The 18,133-nt window shown below is 34.1% G+C and overlaps 3 protein-coding genes across 3 annotated transcripts; 2 read left to right on the top strand and 1 right to left on the bottom strand.

Moving 5' to 3' along the window:
* The first annotated feature begins 7,567 nt into the window (after positions 1-7,567).
* On the top strand, positions 7,568-8,044 carry LOC111404664 (NEP1-interacting protein 1-like). Its single transcript, XM_023033438.1, has 2 exons — positions 7,568-7,712; positions 7,812-8,044. Exons 1-2 carry the CDS (start codon positions 7,607-7,609, stop codon positions 8,042-8,044), a joined length of 339 nt encoding a protein of 112 aa, XP_022889206.1. The 5' UTR covers positions 7,568-7,606.
* A 424-nt stretch (positions 8,045-8,468) lies between these two features.
* On the top strand, positions 8,469-9,402 carry LOC111404960 (NEP1-interacting protein-like 2). The gene is made up of 3 exons (XM_023033682.1): positions 8,469-8,553; positions 8,656-8,820; positions 9,160-9,402. Exons 1-3 carry the CDS (start codon positions 8,509-8,511, stop codon positions 9,283-9,285), a joined length of 336 nt encoding a protein of 111 aa, XP_022889450.1. The 5' UTR covers positions 8,469-8,508; the 3' UTR covers positions 9,286-9,402.
* Positions 9,403-10,585: 1,183 nt separating this feature from the next.
* LOC111403970 lies at positions 10,586-14,144 on the bottom strand. The gene is made up of 3 exons (XM_023032665.1): positions 13,549-14,144; positions 12,824-12,961; positions 10,586-12,624 (listed from the first exon to the last, which is right to left on the bottom strand). The coding sequence occupies exons 1-3, from the start codon at positions 13,957-13,959 to the stop codon at positions 11,062-11,064; spliced, it is 2,112 nt and encodes a 703-aa protein (XP_022888433.1). The 5' UTR covers positions 13,960-14,144; the 3' UTR covers positions 10,586-11,061.
* Positions 14,145-18,133: the final 3,989 nt, after the last annotated feature.

Genomic DNA, 18,133 nt, shown 5'->3' with positions numbered 1-18,133 from the left:
GATCTACTCAACGAGTAGAATAAATTGGTCTATTTACTTTTGTAATTTGACCATCGAATCAAATCCGAATATTTGGTTGAAGTTGACACGTAGTCACACCTTTTCATTTTCCACTTTTACACACTTTTTCATTTTCCAATTTTTGGTTAATAATTTGAACAAATTCCTCCAATCTCCCACATGAATGAAAATTCGGGTACGCATATACAAATGCGATGATATGATGCAACGTAGAGAGGGTGCGAAAAAATACTGCATCAGGCATGGTGGCTTCTGGCCTTGAACCTCCCTTAGTGAAATAATATCGGATTTAATTGGCTAATTGGTGAACCATAGGTCTTGAACCACTCAGCCTTTGGTGTAAGTCAAGACAACAGTACTCACACAGATATCTTCCATATTCTGTACTTAGTTCTCATGACTTGATTCATTTTGGCCCTGAACCCTTCTTGGTTTCATGAGTGTTTAGAAAATTCAAACCTTAAACAATTCTTATCGAAGGGGCCCCACTTCACACTTACATAGGTGTTCTCCTATTAAGAGTATTCTGCCCTACTCCACTTGACTTAATCAAGATATAGGAATCATTAAAAGATAATTTTAACCTCTATTCACTCTGCAGAAAGCACTTTAGTATCATAGGAATGAGTTAGGAATTCTAATTTACTTTCCTCAAACACGTCAAACTTCTTAAGTACTTTTTCTATCTAGTAAGATTGTGAACCTACAATTTCATCCTGCGTTCTAGAGATTTTAATCCTAGGATTACATCTGCCACACCTATATCTTTCATATCGAAATGCTTTGTTAGCATCTTTTTGGTGTTAAGCAACATTTTGAGACTATTGTCCATTATTAGCATGTCGTCCACATATAGACATACGATTACATAGGCATTCGGTGTATGTTTAATATATACACATTTGTCACATTCGTTGATCTTGAATCCATTTGACAACATTGTTTTGTCTAACTTTTGGTGCCATTGTTTAGGAGCCTGTTTTAATCCATACGACGACTTAACAAGTTTACACACTTTGTGTTTTTGGTTAGGAGAAATGAACCCTTCAGGTTGCTCCATTAAATATCCTCTCCTAACTCACTATTTAAGAATGTTGTTTTTACATCCATTTGATGAATCTCAAGATTGTGTATTGCCGCAATTGCAATTAACAACCTTATCGACGTGATTCTACTCACGGGTGAGTAGGTATCAAAGAAATCAAGTCCTTCTTTTTGCCTATATCCTTTAGCAATCAATTTAACCTTATATTTATCAATGGATCCATCAATTTTCAATTTCTTTTTTAATATCCATTTGCATTCTAAAGGCTTATTACCGGGAGGTAAATCAACCAACCCCATGTATGGTTTTGCATTATAGAATATATCTCATTATTGATAGCTTCTTTCCAATGCGGTGCTTCTGGTGTAGACATTGCTTCATCGAAAGTCTTTCCTCTACCATAGGTTAGAAAATCTGGGTCAAATGTCTTGGAAGTCCTAGCCCTTTTACTATGCGATGGTTCTTCCTTGTTTGAAGTTCCATTAGTAGTTTCATATGTTCTCTTGTTAGAACTCGTATTTTTCTTATCTTTGCAAGGAAAAATATTTTCTAAGAATGTCGCATTCTTTGATTCAATTATGGTCCCTTCGTGTACGTTTTGTATTTCGAATTTGTGTACAAGAAATCGATATGCACTACTATTATTGGCGTATCCAATAAATATGCAATCTATTGTTTTAGGACCGATTTTCATTTGCTTAGGTTTAGGCACCTCAACCTTAGCCAAACACCCCCACACTTTCAAGTATTGGTAGGATGGAGGATGGCCTTTCCATAGTTCTTATGGTGTCTCTTCCATTTTCTTAAGAGATGTTTTATTAAGAAGACTATTTGCCATTAAAATAGCCTACCCCCACATGTTTTGTGGTAAACCCGAACTTATTAATATGGCATTCACCATTTCTTTAAATATTCAATTTTTGCATTCTGCAACACCATTTGATTGAGGAGAGTAAGGTGTCATTGTTTGAAGAACAATTCCATGTTCAGAACAAAAGTCTTCAAACAGTGCCCCATATTCACCTCCTCTATCACTACGAATATTTTTTATTCATTTTTCAAGTTGTGTTTCAACTTCAGTCTTATAGGTTGTGAATGCATCTAAGGCTTCGTCTTTACTTCTCAAAAGAAAGACATAGCAAAACTTTGTACAATCATCAATAAATGTCACAAAATATTTCTTACTACCTCGAGTTTGTACAAAATTTAGATCGCATATATCGCTATGGATCAATTCAAGAGGGGTTGTGTTCCTTTGTATTGAATGGAACGGTGTTTTAGCCAATTTTGCTTCAACACATATTTCACATTTATGATTAGGATTAATTTTATGTGCCGGAATTAAACTTTGATTCAATAGTTTGCGCAACGATTTGTAATTCACATGTCCTAATCGACTATACCACGAACATGAAGGCTCAAGCAAGTAAACGGAATTTATAGTTGTATTCATAACGACTTGTTTCGGTACAATTGTAAGAACGTTCAACTTGAACATTCCATCACACATCTATCATTTCCCTACATACATCTCATTCTTAGACAACACAAATTTATTGGATACAAATACAAGTTTAAAACCATTCTTGCTAAGTAGAGACCCGGACACTAAATTCTTTCTTATATCCAGCACATGTAGGACATTGTTGAGGACGAGTTCTTTCTCGGATGTCATCTTCAAAGTGACTTTACCTTGTCCTTCAACTTTGGAACTTGCAGAATTTTCCATGTATAGTTGTTCCCCATTCAATTCTTGATAGTTGAACAACATCCCCTTGTTCTCACACACATGGCGGGTAGCGCCGGTGTCAATCCATCATTCTCTAGTATTTCTAATAATGTTGCATTCGGACACTACTGCAGATAAACTCATTTCTTGCAGTCCATCGGATAGAGTGTTATTGACAACCATATGGGTTTGAGCATTCTTATTTAACTTTTGACATTCACTTGAACGATGTCCAGCCTTGCCACAGTTGTAACAATTCCCTTTGAACTTCTTAGCCTTCTTGGAATTGTCTCTTCGCGGTGCATAATTAAGAGCCTTTCGTTTCTTATTTGTTGCATTTGGTTCCATTTCAACAAAATTTGCACCATCTTGATCAACCGGCCTTCGTTGGATTTTCAGATTGTCCTCTTCAATCTTCAAGCGTACAATCAATTCTTCCAAATTCATTTCCTTGCGTTTGTGCTTGAGATAATTTTTGAAATCTCTCCACATAGGAGGGAGTTTCTCAATAATGACAGCCACTTGGAATGATTCACTCAATTCCATTTTGGATGTCGTGCAACAAGACTTGAATCTCTTGTACTTGGCTAATTACGATTTTGAAATCCACCATCTTGTAGTCCAAAAATTTGCCAACAATGAACTTCTTTGTTCCGACATCCTCAGTCTTGTAATTTGTCTCCATAGAATCTCATAGTTCCTTGGCTAATTCCTTTGAACTATACACCTCATATAGTGTATTATCCAATGCGTTTAGAATATAGTTCTTGCATAGAAAGTCTGAGTGTTTCCATGCATCCAAAGCAATAATCGATTCACGATTATTTTCCCCTTCTTGTACAGCCGGTGCAGTTTCCTTTAAAAATTTAGCCAAATTAAGAGTGGTGAGATAAAACAACATCTTTTGTTACCACCTCTTGAAGTCTACTCCTACAATTTTTTTCGACTTTTCCTCATGTGGGATAGTAGTATTATGCAACGGTATGGTCACGGGTGGTACCACATTATTAGAACCATTTTGACTTGACGAAATCTCGATGGTAGTCATTTCTGTTACACAAATAGAAGTTCAACAAAATGACGATAATATCGGTGGAGGAATAGTACACAAAGCACTATTCAAACAAAGTAATGTTTGTCCACAACCAACCACAAAGACACAAAATTTGTCATAAGATTGTTGGAGACGACTTATAAAAAAGGGTTATGTAAAGGTTGGTTTTTGATAAATTTGTTTGACCAGTTTTAACCTGCAAGAGCGTTATCAAAACACAATTTATATGAATGGAAATTTGGACAGAGTTTCGGTATAACGATTACGCAAAATAAGGATTAAGAAGGAGTAGAAATAAAGAATAATCAAAGGCGAGACATTATCTCTTTCCTTAAGACAAATTGCCCTGCTACGATGCTCACGGTGAATGACACTCGTCTTCCAAAATACAATAGATTCACAACTTGTGGTAGCAGCACTTCAAACCACAAGAAATCGACGAACTTTTGACAGATTTTCCCCTCTACAAAGGAAATGTATGAAATGCCATGGAATTAGAAAGGAAAGAATTGTAAGGGGAGAATGAATGCTCAATGCAATTGGTGTACCCAAAATCATGTCCATAGAGTTCTATTTATAGATGTAGAAATTGTGCAAATAAAATAGTGTGGGCCAAAACATGCATCATTTAAAAAAAGTTGCAACACTTGGTCAAAAGTTGCATCCTTTCTAAAAGTTACAACACTTCATTTCTTCCAACTTTGGTCCGCAAGTTCTCATTCATCCGGAATTGGTTTCAAGATTCCAAATATACCACAACGATCTACTCGACGAGTAGAATAAATTGGTCTATTTACTTTTGTAATTTGACAATCGAATCAAATCCGAATATTTGGTTGAAGTTGACACGTAGTCACACTTTTTCATTTTCCAATTTTTTATTAATAATTTGAACCAATTCCTACACTTCAAACTAAAAACCCACAATCCATTGTATACATTGTTAATCATGATCACTTTCCGAAGAGATATCTTTTTATTGAGTCACAATTATTCATAAAGTTAGTTAAATAACTGAATTATGGTGAAAAGCGGCCATAAATTTGAGTTTAAACATGAATAGAAGCAAAAGCAGTTCTGAATTCCATAACATACCTTGACTCATATTAAGTATTAACTCATGTATGTATCTGATAATATCTAAAACCGACATTATTTGAAAATTCTTTAACATATATATAATCATAAACTAGTTACAAAAGAATTACACAAGTGTAGATGTGTGTGTGTGTTTATTTTTTTTGCTCAGATCCCTGAAATCATGGAGGGATTTGTAAACACTTTGCGCATCCATTTCGTATTAGAATTTTCCTATTTTCAAGAAGCAAGGTTAATCTTACTTAATTTTAATCTAATCAATTACAAGATTTCTTTTCTAAAACTAAGAGCATGTTTGTCTATGTTTAAAAAGTTTAATTAAAAGACTAGTGGATCTTAGACAAAATATACAATAGTATACTCGATTCTAATAGTTCCTTCAGCGAGAGAACATCTTAAAGTTAAAAATTTCTCAACTTATTTCAAATCGACAATGCAATTAGTTGATATGTATAGAGCACGTTATCATGAATACAATTATTATGACTAATTGCGACATTTTTGTCATTTCTCAACATTTATTATTAGTCTAGAGGCTTCACAAATGTTTAAAACTATTATGATACAATAATGAAGAAACTGTTGAATTCAATATATTACTCTGAATTGATCTTCAATTATTTTTGCCATTTAAATCGATGTGATAGGAAGAGATATGTTTAATGTCTACGAGATTCTTCATGAAAGGAGTCAATTTAAACATTATTCATATTCACACCTTAAATTCGATAATATTAAATAGAATATTTGATAAATTAGATGATTATTTTTTCAATATTTGGGTACCTAAAATAGATAACGTTAAATAAAACAACAGATAAATTTGAATATATTTATCTTCTTATTCATGTATTCCTAATTCAACGAATTGAATATGCGAGTAAAGGACCACAACTCACCAATATAGTATTACGAACAAATTTAGTCCAATCTCTTAATGCAATTCCCAGGTCAGTAGCCCGCAGATACAGAAGCTTAAACCAGTGTTCCAGGCTGCAAGCACCTAGTTTTGTGCTTTGTCATTTATTATTCTTTCTTTATTCAAGCCACTTACAAGCCATAACACAAATTAAATAGTAAATATTAATTAAATGTGCCCCATTATAACTCAGGATTTATGGGATCACCTACTCATTTACTTTTCGTGTATAATATTGGACAATATTGAAAAATATTAAAATCTTGTTATAGAATCATTCTCTATTGCATTACCCTTGTGATCTTGATGATCAATCTTGGATGAGTTTATTGTAGGAGTGTCAAAAGGAACGGTTCAACCGTTGAAACTCAAGCCCTATCTGACCCTCTGATGGGCCCATCTTGACCATATTTTCAATAGGCCAGCCGAACATGATGCTTTTCAAAATAAGTAATTTTAAACGTAAGGTATTACTCCACAATTCATTCGAACCTTGTTGATATGATTAGTAAACTTTTCAAAATATTAATTAAATGCGTCCATTTATAACTCAGGACTTATTGGAGTCACCTACTCATTTACTTTTTGTACATTGAAACGTATAATATTGAACAATATTGAAAATTATTAAAATCTTATTATAGTAGTATATTGCATTACCTTTGTGATCTTGATGATCAATCTTGGATTTTATTGTGGGAATGTCAAAAGGGACGGTTCAATCGTTGAAACTCAAGCCCTATTCGACCCTCAGATGGGGCCAGCCTGGCACGATGCCTTTCAAAATACGTAATTTTAATCCTAGGGTATTACTCAATTTGAACCTTAATGAAATGGTTAGTGAACTTTTGTAGAATGTATTAAACAACTTTCCAATTCGTTTGAGGTTCCCCAACTTGGTATAGATCTTTTATAACTTATGTTTCTACTAATTCGTTTATAACAAATATATAAAATAATTGCGAACGTGGACTCATAAATTTTTCTTACTTTCTCACCAAATATTTTTCAAGAAAATCACTTTTCACAAAACCTATTCTCAAAAAAATTACACTCAAGAAACATGCCATTGGTATATAATTTTGGATGATCCGAGTTCACTGACACTTGAAATTCTAGAAAAGACACATGTACGATATTTTTTGAAGTCTCTAGATAGCAATTCTTAGTAACTATTGAAGTTGACTTTAAACATGATTACCAAAATCTTGAACTATCACAACTTGTACCTACCAAAAAATTCCATAATCAGTAATATAATCAGGGAATGCATCAAAAGTCTTAATTAATCTAAAATCAACAACCGTTCAACAACAAAATGAGAACAATTTTCAAACAAATGATAGAATTTTCCATTTATGGACAGTGCGAAAACAACAAGGAGCAAAATTTTACTTTGAGTATCAAATATCCATCTACCGGAACTTTCTTTTGATAGCAAGACATGCACAATTTTTTAATGCAATTAGGTCCACCTAGAAACTCCGAGTGAAGCATGGGCATACAATGCACCCAAATCCGAGTGTGGGTCACCCCATATCCAGTCTTTAACCCGAAACCATTTTCCATTTAAATCTTTAATGGATTTGAAACAGTGACTAGACATGCAGAAGAACTTAAATGCTCATTTGTTGCTTCTTTTCCTATAAATTCTACTTCCACATTTCCAAGAGTTCTTCAAGTTTTTCGTACACATTTCTTGGTGCACGTTGGGTTTAATTTTGTGTTATCGACTCGATAATGAAGACGTGGTTCTCTAGCTCTTTTTCTCGGTTTTCTGCTGGTTCTCTATCGACGATGTTGAGGAAAACTGCGGTGGCTCTACTTGCATGTATTTTGGGTTTAGGTATGTCTATGTATTTTCTTCCATCGTCAATTGCTAAATACGTTACACAAAATATTGTTGGTTCAACATGGTATCAAAGCATGTGTTGATAACTTGTAGGTGGAGTTACAGCCGGAATAATTGTAGGAGCAATAAAAGGGCAGACAACTGAAACGGGTTTTTTACGCGGTGCTGGTGTTGGTGCTATGGCAGGGGTCATTGCAGCACTTCAATTGATGGAACTCATACTTTATGGAGAGCCATTTTCCAAGTTGATGTATTATTTTGTGAATTGTAAACCCGTTACGCATAATATGGCAAATTTGATAAGCTCGACTCTGCAGGAGCGATAGAACATGTTATAAATTTTGTCATATGCACATACCCCGTTCTTAATCTTCTCCCGTCTTGTTCAGTACACCATACTGAACATATCCTGGTTTTGTGTTTCTCAATGAACACTAACATTTATCCATGTCCTCTAATTCTAATGCAACAGAAGGAGAGAGAAGCTACAACTTGGATCCCTATTAGACTTAGGGATTGTTTGACAAAGCTTTTGATGAAAAATTTAACAGATTTTGATAAAAATTGATGAAATTTGTTCTTGAAAAGTCCCATGAGATGTGTGATGAAAACTAATTATTGACTTTAATCTCAACTTTTTAGCAACATTTTAAGCTATACTGAACAAGAGCTCAATGCATGTATATATTTAATCTATTAAGATTGTGCATAGCAAGAAGTGATGAATGAACATTGTGGGATAATTTTTCAGGTAGCACTGATATGTAGTTTACTAAATGGTAAAGTATTTATGGAATGGCTGAATTCTGCAGTTTTAAAAGCTTGTCAATGGCAGGTAACTACTTTATTATCTATTCTTATATAGCTTTATTTCATGCCTTGGCCATTAATTTGTTATAGCCATGTATTACAAATTAGTGAAAAACCTTTATTGCAGATTAGCACAATGGAAACAAATCAAAGTGAAATTTCAGACATTTTTGAGGTCAATTCTACCAGAGGATTATCACTGGATGTGATCAAGAAGCTGCCAAGTTACAAATACCATTCTATGGAGACAATGAAATCATCTCAAGAGATAAATTGCACTATTTGTTTACAGGTTTGCTTGTGCTTCTTCTTCTTGGTCAGGTCGATGCTAAGGATCCCTGTGGCAGGGGTTTTGAAAAGTTAAAAGCTGCTTTAGAGATTAAGAAATTATTTTTGAATATGTTCAAATAACTTTCTTAAAGTGCTTTGTGTGGCTAAAAGAGTTTTTAAAAAAAAGGCTTACTTCAATTAAGTAACTTCCTCATGAAATTCTTCTACAAAAAGTAGAAGTAAAAACAAAATCCTATTAAACAAACCCTAAAAGTTGAGTCAGGATGTAGTTTTCTAACATGATTTAACAATGTAGGTTAAGTTCTGGTATTAATTCTCTCTCTCTCTCTCTTATATGTAGGATTTTGAGAATGGAGATTGTGCAAGGATGCTACCAAGATGTAGACATTCCTTCCACCTGCACTGCACAGATGAATGGCTAATCCGGAACGGGACGTGCCCGATATGTAGAGAAGGTGTTCAATAAAATGCAGGAAAAAAAATCAAGTTGCAGGGAAATTCTGAAGAAATGTTCTATTCAAATCATTGTACCATCTCTTCTAGTCACAGTGGAATATTTTTTAAACAAATGCATTTTCCAGGAAGAAATTGCTCTGGATATATATTATATTATAACAATATTTGAATAAAATAATATTATGGTATTACTTGAAGGACGTTCAGATAGCTTGGGGCCTTATTCAAGAATGATGACCATCGACAGAATTACATATCATATATTACTTGACGAAAAATAATATTAGTCTTTGATTCAAATGAAATTATTGATCAATCCATGTTCGCCACTGATTACGTAAAACAATTTCGTCTGTGATATAGTTGACAATCATCAACTAAGAAGCATTTATTCATCAATCACTCCTTTTATTTTTTAATACTTACTTGGTCAATAATTTAAGATTTCTTTTTTGATTGACAGTATTACAACTTTTATATTGTTCTCAGCAAAAAATTCATGAATATTAAAATATATATTTTAACTACATTATTTGTTGATGAATTCTCCGTCATCAAATTAAATTTATTGAAATTTAACTTATTAATATTACAAATAAAAATCGTTTGTGATATTAAGAGCTTGTTTGGGAGTGATTTTTTCCCCAAAAAAATTACTTTTTTGACTGTTATTTTATTATTCTAGCCGTTATATTTGATTTCTTTTCTCACAAGTGGATCCCACTTTTCTCTTTAACGGTCAAAAAATCAATTCTCAAAATCACTCACAAACAGGCTCTAAGTAACTTTTTAATTTTTATTTAAATAGTTAGAATTTCTTAAAGCTAATATTTTATTCAAAGACAAATTATATATATAAACTTAATTCATAGGGATATCTTTTAATAGCTATAAATGACGAGAACCCAATGGTCAGTTAAATCTATTTGGTTTCGTTAACATAGGACCTTAAGCGATCATCTAAATGACCTTAACTCGAGTTGGGCGTTTGGTTAAATTATTAAAATATAAAATATTCTTAGTGAATTTGAACATTAACTCAGGGTAGGCACAATATATGATTTGATTGAAGCACGAGTTTAAATTCTTCTTCTTCTTCCTTTTTTCCCTTTTTTTAAAATCAAGATACAACTTTTATTAAGTATGCACAAGAAAACTCGTCATCTTCCCCTTTTCCCACAGGGCCTCGAACTTTTTTTTGCACGAACTAATCTAACTCAAATCACTTTACATATATAGCATCAAAGCATGAGATGTCAATTTGAACCATTGGAGATCATTTCGGAATCATGATAACTGTGGGGCGGTAATTTATAATGCAGTTCTCCATCGGGCCAGCTTCCTTTACTTTCACTCTCTTTGTGAAAAATAAAATAATCAAGAGCAATTAGGACTACAATACACAGAAGCAGAGACACCGATAATTAACCCGTAAAACAGGGAATTACAAATAGTACACTAAGCTGATCATCTATAAATGGAAGCTAAATTATCTGAATGCATAAAAATAAAGCTTGACGTCGATTTTCCTATCCGCTCAATCATGTTTTGGATCTGTTTAAATTGTGGAACGGCAACTTTCTCAATCCTGGTTACAAGAAGGAACGGAGAACCAGAAAACACAATTCCACAACATTTATCGTCTGCATCTATTCAAGGGCTTTTCACAAGATATAAGTAGTTTGGCAAGAAGAATAGGAGCGTTTTCATGTTTGGAGATTGAAACCTGGCTTGCTGGTCAGTCTGCTGCGCAGGCTCTAGGCGTGCAATATTTGCTGTTTTGTTTTTAAATCCTCTGCTTTAAGACCTGGCGCAACTGGATTTTTTGACTTTCCATCCTCGCCTCCAAAAGTTTTGCTTTCAAACTACTCTTCTGAGCGCTATGTGGCCATTCAATGCACCCTTTCATCCTTCGCATTATATGTGGGTTCCCCGATTCAGGTGAGCTCCATTGTCCAACCAAATCCTGAGAATTAAGCCCATCTTTAACCGAACCACAATCTGAAGACATGGTAGCCCCATTAGAAAGCCTGCCGTTTGAAAGCCTTCCATTTATTCCCTCAACTGAAATGATCTTGTAATTGTCACCACCATTATTCGGGCATGATCTCCAGAGCCTAGATATGGAAGATACCTTTTTCGGATGCCGTGCGGGCATAAAGCAGACTTCACTAATTTCAGTGATTGGTGTTTCCTCGCCCTCATTTTCACTTCTTAAAACATTACTTGGTCGAAAATTTTTATTGATCGAGGGATCACTTCCATCGGGGGAATAACTAGAACCCTGATCTTCAAGACGGCTCACCGTTTCCCATTCACTTGTGTCTTCTTCTAATTCACCACTCTGGTCGAGATATGCATTAGAATGTCTATTCACATTATTATTTTTATTGAACATATTCACTTCAGGACTCACTGTATGAATCTTGGAGGTGTGGCTAGCTGAACTGTACGGAACACATGGTTCGATCTCCCTCTCATTAGGTTCGCTAAAATTAACATCTTCAAAGACAGAAAACATGTCGTCTAGATTTGGGGGTTCATAAGTGAGATCCCGAATGTCTTGTATATTCACAGAGGCAGCAGCCTGTCGAAGGAACTCTGCCTTCTTCATCTCCTCTGCGTTTGGGTTTGCACTTTGAGAATTTAGGAACGATTCCAGTCCTGCTATTAGCATGTTCATCTGAGAATACTTCTCTTCGAGCATCACCTTTGCATCAACTAGCTTCATCTGGACTCGTTCTTCACGCCAGACCTCGGCCATCTGCAACATCTTCCTCTCTTCTTCCACCTCCTCTTGGAATTTCATAGATTCTCTTCTCAGTGCTTCAACTTCAGCTTTGTCCTCTCCAATTTCCTTGGCTAGTTCATCACAGACTTCCTCTATCAACTCTCTGGCCTTTCTCTCTTTCTCATAATCATGCACATAGCGCTTAGCTGATAACTTGGCATCAGCTAACTCATCGAGCAACTTAGAATTCACTATTTCCAGCCTTTGACGGTTTTTCTTCTCTCTGCTCAAGTCAGCTTTTATGGCATCTATAATTGCACGAATTTTCTCATGTTCTCGGCTACGCCATGTAGCCCTTTCCTCGCTGAGTTTCCTCAAGAAATGCTCGACTTTCTTTTTCGAAGACCGGCGCTCAGTTTCAAGTTCATTGATTCTAGCTCGAGCCTGCTCAAGTTCTGCCTCAAGTGCAGATATTACTGGAGCAGCACTTGCTTGTTGGTCAAAGTGTTTGGGCTGGCCAAATATCTTCTTTATTTCATCCAATGTCTTCCAGCCAACAGGATCCCACTTTGTAGCCCCCTCCATTGCAGAATTTGAAAATTGAAAAGAAGGCTCAAACTACAAGTAAATATGAGTATGTCTAAGTTCTGATAAGTAAAAATTGCACAGATGCGAAGGCTGTACTGAAAATATAAGCAAGCATCTAACATGTTGCCAAACGAATCACATTATACAAGATAAGGTCTCTAGCAGTTTATATTATAGTCATTTTGGAAATATAAAACACTTCATATATGTATCAAGGAAAAAGGCGAACCTTAAATGAAAGCCCGTTTCTTTGGCCAGACACAGAATGCAGACTATGTACCAGATCCTTTTCAGGAGAGTTAAGCGATTTACTAATAATATGACCATGAACGGCGACAGGGACTATCCCAACACGAGCACCTCCAGACTGCATAAACGAAACAACCAGTGTAATAAATCATAATTGCCAGGAACTGGCAAAGAAAAACTTTAATAAACTTCAAAACTATACCTACCAGCTATAGACTTAAAATACACCAAACCCACGGAAATTGATCTGTGTACAGATGACATGTAGTGCCATATAAAGGAAAATGATTATGGTCCTCAAAGTGCTATCACAACCCTCAAATAAAGAACAAATATTATGTGCAAATTCAACGATGCTATTAGGGGCAACAGCAACAATAAGAACGCCTAAGGATTCTTCTACTGGGAATCAATAATTTAGATGAAATGAAAATTAACAGGACTGCAATTAAACCATAATTTGTACTTCTCTTTCTCTAATTATTTTGGGTTCCTAATTAACAAGAGCAAAATCTATGCATTAAAACACCTTCCAAATCGAACAAGGAAAAGTAGTACACAAGATCCATATTAAAAACAATCGAATTATGAACTATAAAAAAAAATAAAAATAAAAATAAAAATAAAAATAAAAAATAAAAAAAGTATACATAAAACGAAGTGAAGCTCTGAAAAGTGTCTTTTTGAAATTTGAATGAGCAGTACCTGAAAACCTAACCTTTGGCCACCGTTAATCTGAAACTTCGGCAACTGAAGCCGCCAGAGTCCAGCAGCAAGTTTCCTAGCCGAGCCATTAACCCTAATTCTCCTGTCACTTTTCCGTCGAACTTCAGCTGACGATTTCTCCTCTATAGTAGAAGCATCGGGGTCCTTATCTTCGTCAAACTTCCATCTGAGTAAAGGTGTCTCCGGGCGGCTGTTCCTTTTCCCAGATGGTAATCTGACTTCCTTCCTTAACCGAACTCCGGTGCCGGAAGCCTTGATTTTCCAATGAGGCGGTTTGCTTCGACAAGTAAGGCTGTGAGACGGATCTGATTTGTTCGACGGATTGAGAGTTGCTTTGATAAGTGGGATTACTTGAGCGGATGTGTTGATATTTTCTACATTTATCTTCATTGTCTCTGCCGCTCAGATCCAGCCATTACAGACTTATTCCATTTATTGAACTTGTATGTTTTGGGGGTTTTGATGTTAAAGCCTTCCCTCGTTGACGTGGGCCCATTCGAGTGGGGGTTGGGGGACCCAGTGATCTCTTTCAGAGAGTGGAGGAGAGCTGGGGAAGTGGACCTTTGTGTGCGTGAGAAAGAGGGAGCGATGATAATACAGTCAGCGGCTCTTATTTCATCTCATCAAGAGGAACCTTAAAATGTAATTAACAGAAGTCTCAACTCTATAGTATGACTGCACAAAAAAATTGCGAAATTATAAATCGAATCGAAATCATTGAGTTGAAGTTATTGATTCAGGTTCAAGTGAACCCGTGATTCTTTTGTCTCAAACCGAACCAAACTATTTCAAAATGATTTGATTTAGGTTTTGATTTTCAAAAATCGTACAAAATTGAACCGAAACGTTTTCAAAATTTTAAATTAAAAAATTAATTTTATTAATTTAAAATTTTACAGGTTTCACTTTAAAAAAAATATATCAATTTAACAATACAAATTACAACCAACCTATTGAAATAATCATAGAAAGTAAATTAAGTTCATCATTGTTGACCTAAGATTTAACAGGTTCACAATACATGTCATTACCTGATATCTAAATTAAACTAAAATTATTCTAAAATCATATGAAATGAAAAAAGGCATATATTTTCAATAATTCAAATCATAATTCTACTAGGAAATCATAACATAAACTCTCATTTCCCTAACATTTGGTTTGTCACTACTGAATGAATCGTCAGTCGTCTTTGTCTGTTGGTCTACTAATCTCTACTTGAATTGTCTCTTTCTCTCTTCTCTTTCGGTAAGTCCTATATCTTTATTCAAGCCATTTTTCCATTGTTCTTTCTTTTATTTGTTTTTTGAACTTATTATACACTTATGAGTTGTGGTTTTGATAGAAAATGATTGTTTGTATGCCTAGATGATTAATGAACTCCTCTGTGATTTGGAAAGAACGAAAGACAGAGCGTATTGATTGTGTGAAAATGTTAAAGTTCCCTAACTAGTACTACTACCTTCTACTTTCATAAAGTAGTTAGGGGATGAAATTCGTTAATTCCCAATAAGTAGAAACTCTGACAATCTTTGTACATCTAAAACATATCTCGTTCAATCATTATTTAACATCTCACTAACAAAACGAAAGGAGTTTCAACCAAACTATAATAACAGAATGTAACTCTACATTTACCAAACGTTACATAACAATATGAGTGTCAAACAAGAAAGGTAAATAAAAATGAAGAAATATGAATGTGGTCTATTAACGTTTTTTAGCAACCAATTTTGAAAATAATTTATTCATGGATTTCATAATAAATATGAATGTAATTTAACATTTAACATTATTAGTTCTTGTTTAAGTTTATTTTTAACTTGTGTTAAATACATTACTATAATGTCTAAAGGTGAACCGTGGATTAAAACCGAACCAAATGGCAAATTATGGTTTGGTTCGAAAAATAAAATGGTTTGGTTTAGTTTGAAAAAATTTCAAACCACATAAAATGGTTTGAGTTGAAAATATAGCACAAATCGTTCAAATCGAACCGCATTAATCTCTAGTCTCAAAATGATTGAAACGGTGTCGCATGAAGTATTAATGAGGTATCTTACTATGTTAATAATTGGAAAATGGTCCTTACATATTGTACTTGGTGCATTACGAGTAGTGATGGCAACGGGGCGGGGCACCCCCACCCCGTTCGGCCCTGCCCCATCCGGTTTGGGAAAAACCCTGCCCCACCCCGCCTTAGATGGGGCGGGGACGGGGCAACTTTTTGCCCCATTTAATTTTTATTTTTTTTATTTTTTACATTTTGAAAGTTTCGAATTATGTTATTATTAGATAATAAAATACAAATTTAAAATGAGTTTTTAACGGATGAATTATTTAGAAATAAAATTATTTTTAATTTTTTTTTTACTTTTTCTTCACTAGGCGGGGCGCCCCGCCACGGGGCGGGTTTTTTTACCCCATTCGGGGCGGGACGGGGCAGGTAAATTGCCATCACTAATTACGAGTGATAAATGGGGTCAGCTTGGAATCAATAAGCTCGTTAGTAAATTCGTGTGAGTGACAAGTGGCTTGCACGAGAGCTTTGCTCTTCGGCTTTGTGTCCATAGCTCCACTTTATCGACTCGGCTCACACCACGTAGCATTCCTATTATGCACAAACTATTTCTATTTTTATTTTTTATTTTTTTCATTTTTGGCAACAATCCTCTAAACATGTTGGATGTGTGTGCAAATATTCTCTTTAATGGTTGCATCGAATCATATAGTTAATTTTGCGGGTATGTTATCGTGAAAGTAAAAAGGTGGGGGTAAAAATAGTGAACCGAATTACGCAATTTTCTCTTTCTTTTAACAGAAAAAAAGGGATAATTAGACCCACTACTTTAAAAAGGAAACTAATTAGAATAATACACTTAAACCCTAATTATGTCTTTAGTAACCGTATAAAAGGTTCCGCTATTTATTTCCATAGTTTTTATATGTACGTCCAATTTTAAAAATATATTTACACAATATTTTATCTTACGTAAATTTACCTAAATAGACATATATAAAATTAAATAAAAATACATCATTCTAACTTTATCTAGAGATGGCAATAGAGCACCCCCGCCCCATTCGCCTTAGACGGGGTGGGGCAAGGGCAACTTTTTGCCCCGTTTTTTTACATTTTCAAATTTTTGAGTTAAGTCATTATTAGAGAATAAAATAAAAATTTAAAATGAATTTTTAACGGGTGAATTGTCTGAAAATAAAATTATTTTTAATATTCTTTTTTTTTTTTCCCCTTCATGGGGCGGGTTCGGGGTTGGGCATCCTCGCCCTTGCCCGGGCAACCCATTCGGGGTGGGGCGGGTTTTTGCCATCACTAACTTCATCCACTAATATTTATTTTCATAAATTCTTTTAAACATTTTCATATTCTTTTTAGAGTTTTTGATTAACTAAAATTCTAATAATAATAAATACCATTTTCATCTAAAATCATAAAACTCTAGTCATAAAATATCATCTTCAACGAAAATTTAAAAAATAAAAATAAGCACATTATTAGAGTTATAATTCTTTCATAAAATGAAAAATGGAATATTATTTTTAATGTCTTTTTAAGTATTGGTTTGACATATGAAAATATACGTGAAATTTCAAAATAAGTTTCAATATCTTTCCAAATATTCTTATATTAAAAAAGAAAACAAACTTAAAATTATCGGTTGAAACACAAACAACCAGAATTATGAGCTTATAAGAAAAAAAACTCATCTTCATCTAAAATCATAAAATATCCTTATCAACGAAAATTTTAAAACAATAAATACATTATTAGAGTTATAATTCTTTCACGATATGAAAAATGCAATATTATTTTTCATGCTTTTTAAGTATTGGTTTGATAGATGAAAATATACGAGAAATTTCAAAATAAATTTCAATACATGTCCAAATATTCTTACATTGCTAAAGGAAATAAACTTAAAATTATTAGTCGAAACGCAAACAATCAAAATTATAAGCTTATAAGTATTAAAAAAAAATTATTGATATTATAAATTCTAAAAAAGAGATTTGCTAATCTTTATAAGTAAATATTAAAGCATCAACATGATAATATAGAATATGATAAGTAAGAACCAGATTAAATGTTGATAGTGATTAAATGAATGTAGTGATTTTTTTTTTCAATTATTTGAAATTGTATTATGAATGTATTTATGGTGAGATGAATATATAAAATTTGTATAGATTTATAATGTTTAAATGAATTAATTTAACAAAGACAATATTGAAAATTGACATAGATGAAAATAGTAATTTTTTAATATTTTAATAGGGATATATATAGAGTATGGTGCTTATATAAAAACTTGTGGATGTGAATAGCAACACTTACGCTCTTGAGAGGCCTCTATTCAATCTCTCTCACATTTCCTCCCTCCATCGTGCTACGCCCCTCAAATGGCTTTGGAAACGGCCCTATACAAACTCTCCTCTGATAACTACATCTCGATGCCAGTGCAACCCTCCTGCCATCACCTTGTTCAGCCTCTTAGGGCCGACATTCCACATCTCGCCATCGTCGCTGCAGTTGAGTCCTCTG

This window comes from Olea europaea, chromosome 11 (genome assembly GCF_002742605.1).
Source record: "Olea europaea var. sylvestris chromosome 11, O_europaea_v1, whole genome shotgun sequence".
Classification (NCBI taxonomy): Eukaryota; Viridiplantae; Streptophyta; class Magnoliopsida; order Lamiales; family Oleaceae; genus Olea; species Olea europaea.
This window is presented reverse-complemented; position numbering and strand designations above follow the sequence as displayed.

What these genes read in the sequence shown, in the direction of transcription:
- LOC111404664 (XM_023033438.1), top strand. Translation starts at nt 7,607, where the DNA reads ATGAAGACGTGGTTCTCTAGCTCTTTTTCTCGGTTTTCTGCTGGTTCT. An exon ending in TGCATGTATTTTGGGTTTAG is followed by an intron (nt 7,713 to 7,811) that starts GTATGTCTATGT and finishes GATAACTTGTAG; the next exon opens with GTGGAGTTACAGCCGGAATA.
- LOC111404960 (XM_023033682.1), top strand. Translation starts at nt 8,509, where the DNA reads ATGGAATGGCTGAATTCTGCAGTTTTAAAAGCTTGTCAATGGCAG. An exon ending in TAAAAGCTTGTCAATGGCAG is followed by an intron (nt 8,554 to 8,655) that starts GTAACTACTTTA and finishes CCTTTATTGCAG; the next exon opens with ATTAGCACAATGGAAACAAA. An exon ending in ATTGCACTATTTGTTTACAG is followed by an intron (nt 8,821 to 9,159) that starts GTTTGCTTGTGC and finishes TCTTATATGTAG; the next exon opens with GATTTTGAGAATGGAGATTG.
- LOC111403970 (XM_023032665.1), bottom strand. Translation starts at nt 13,959, where the DNA reads ATGAAGATAAATGTAGAAAATATCAACACATCCGCTCAAGTAATCCCA. An exon ending in GCCAAAGGTTAGGTTTTCAG is followed by an intron (nt 12,962 to 13,548) that starts GTACTGCTCATT and finishes TCGTTTATGCAG; the next exon opens with TCTGGAGGTGCTCGTGTTGG. An exon ending in GAAACGGGCTTTCATTTAAG is followed by an intron (nt 12,625 to 12,823) that starts GTTCGCCTTTTT and finishes ATTTACTTGTAG; the next exon opens with TTTGAGCCTTCTTTTCAATT.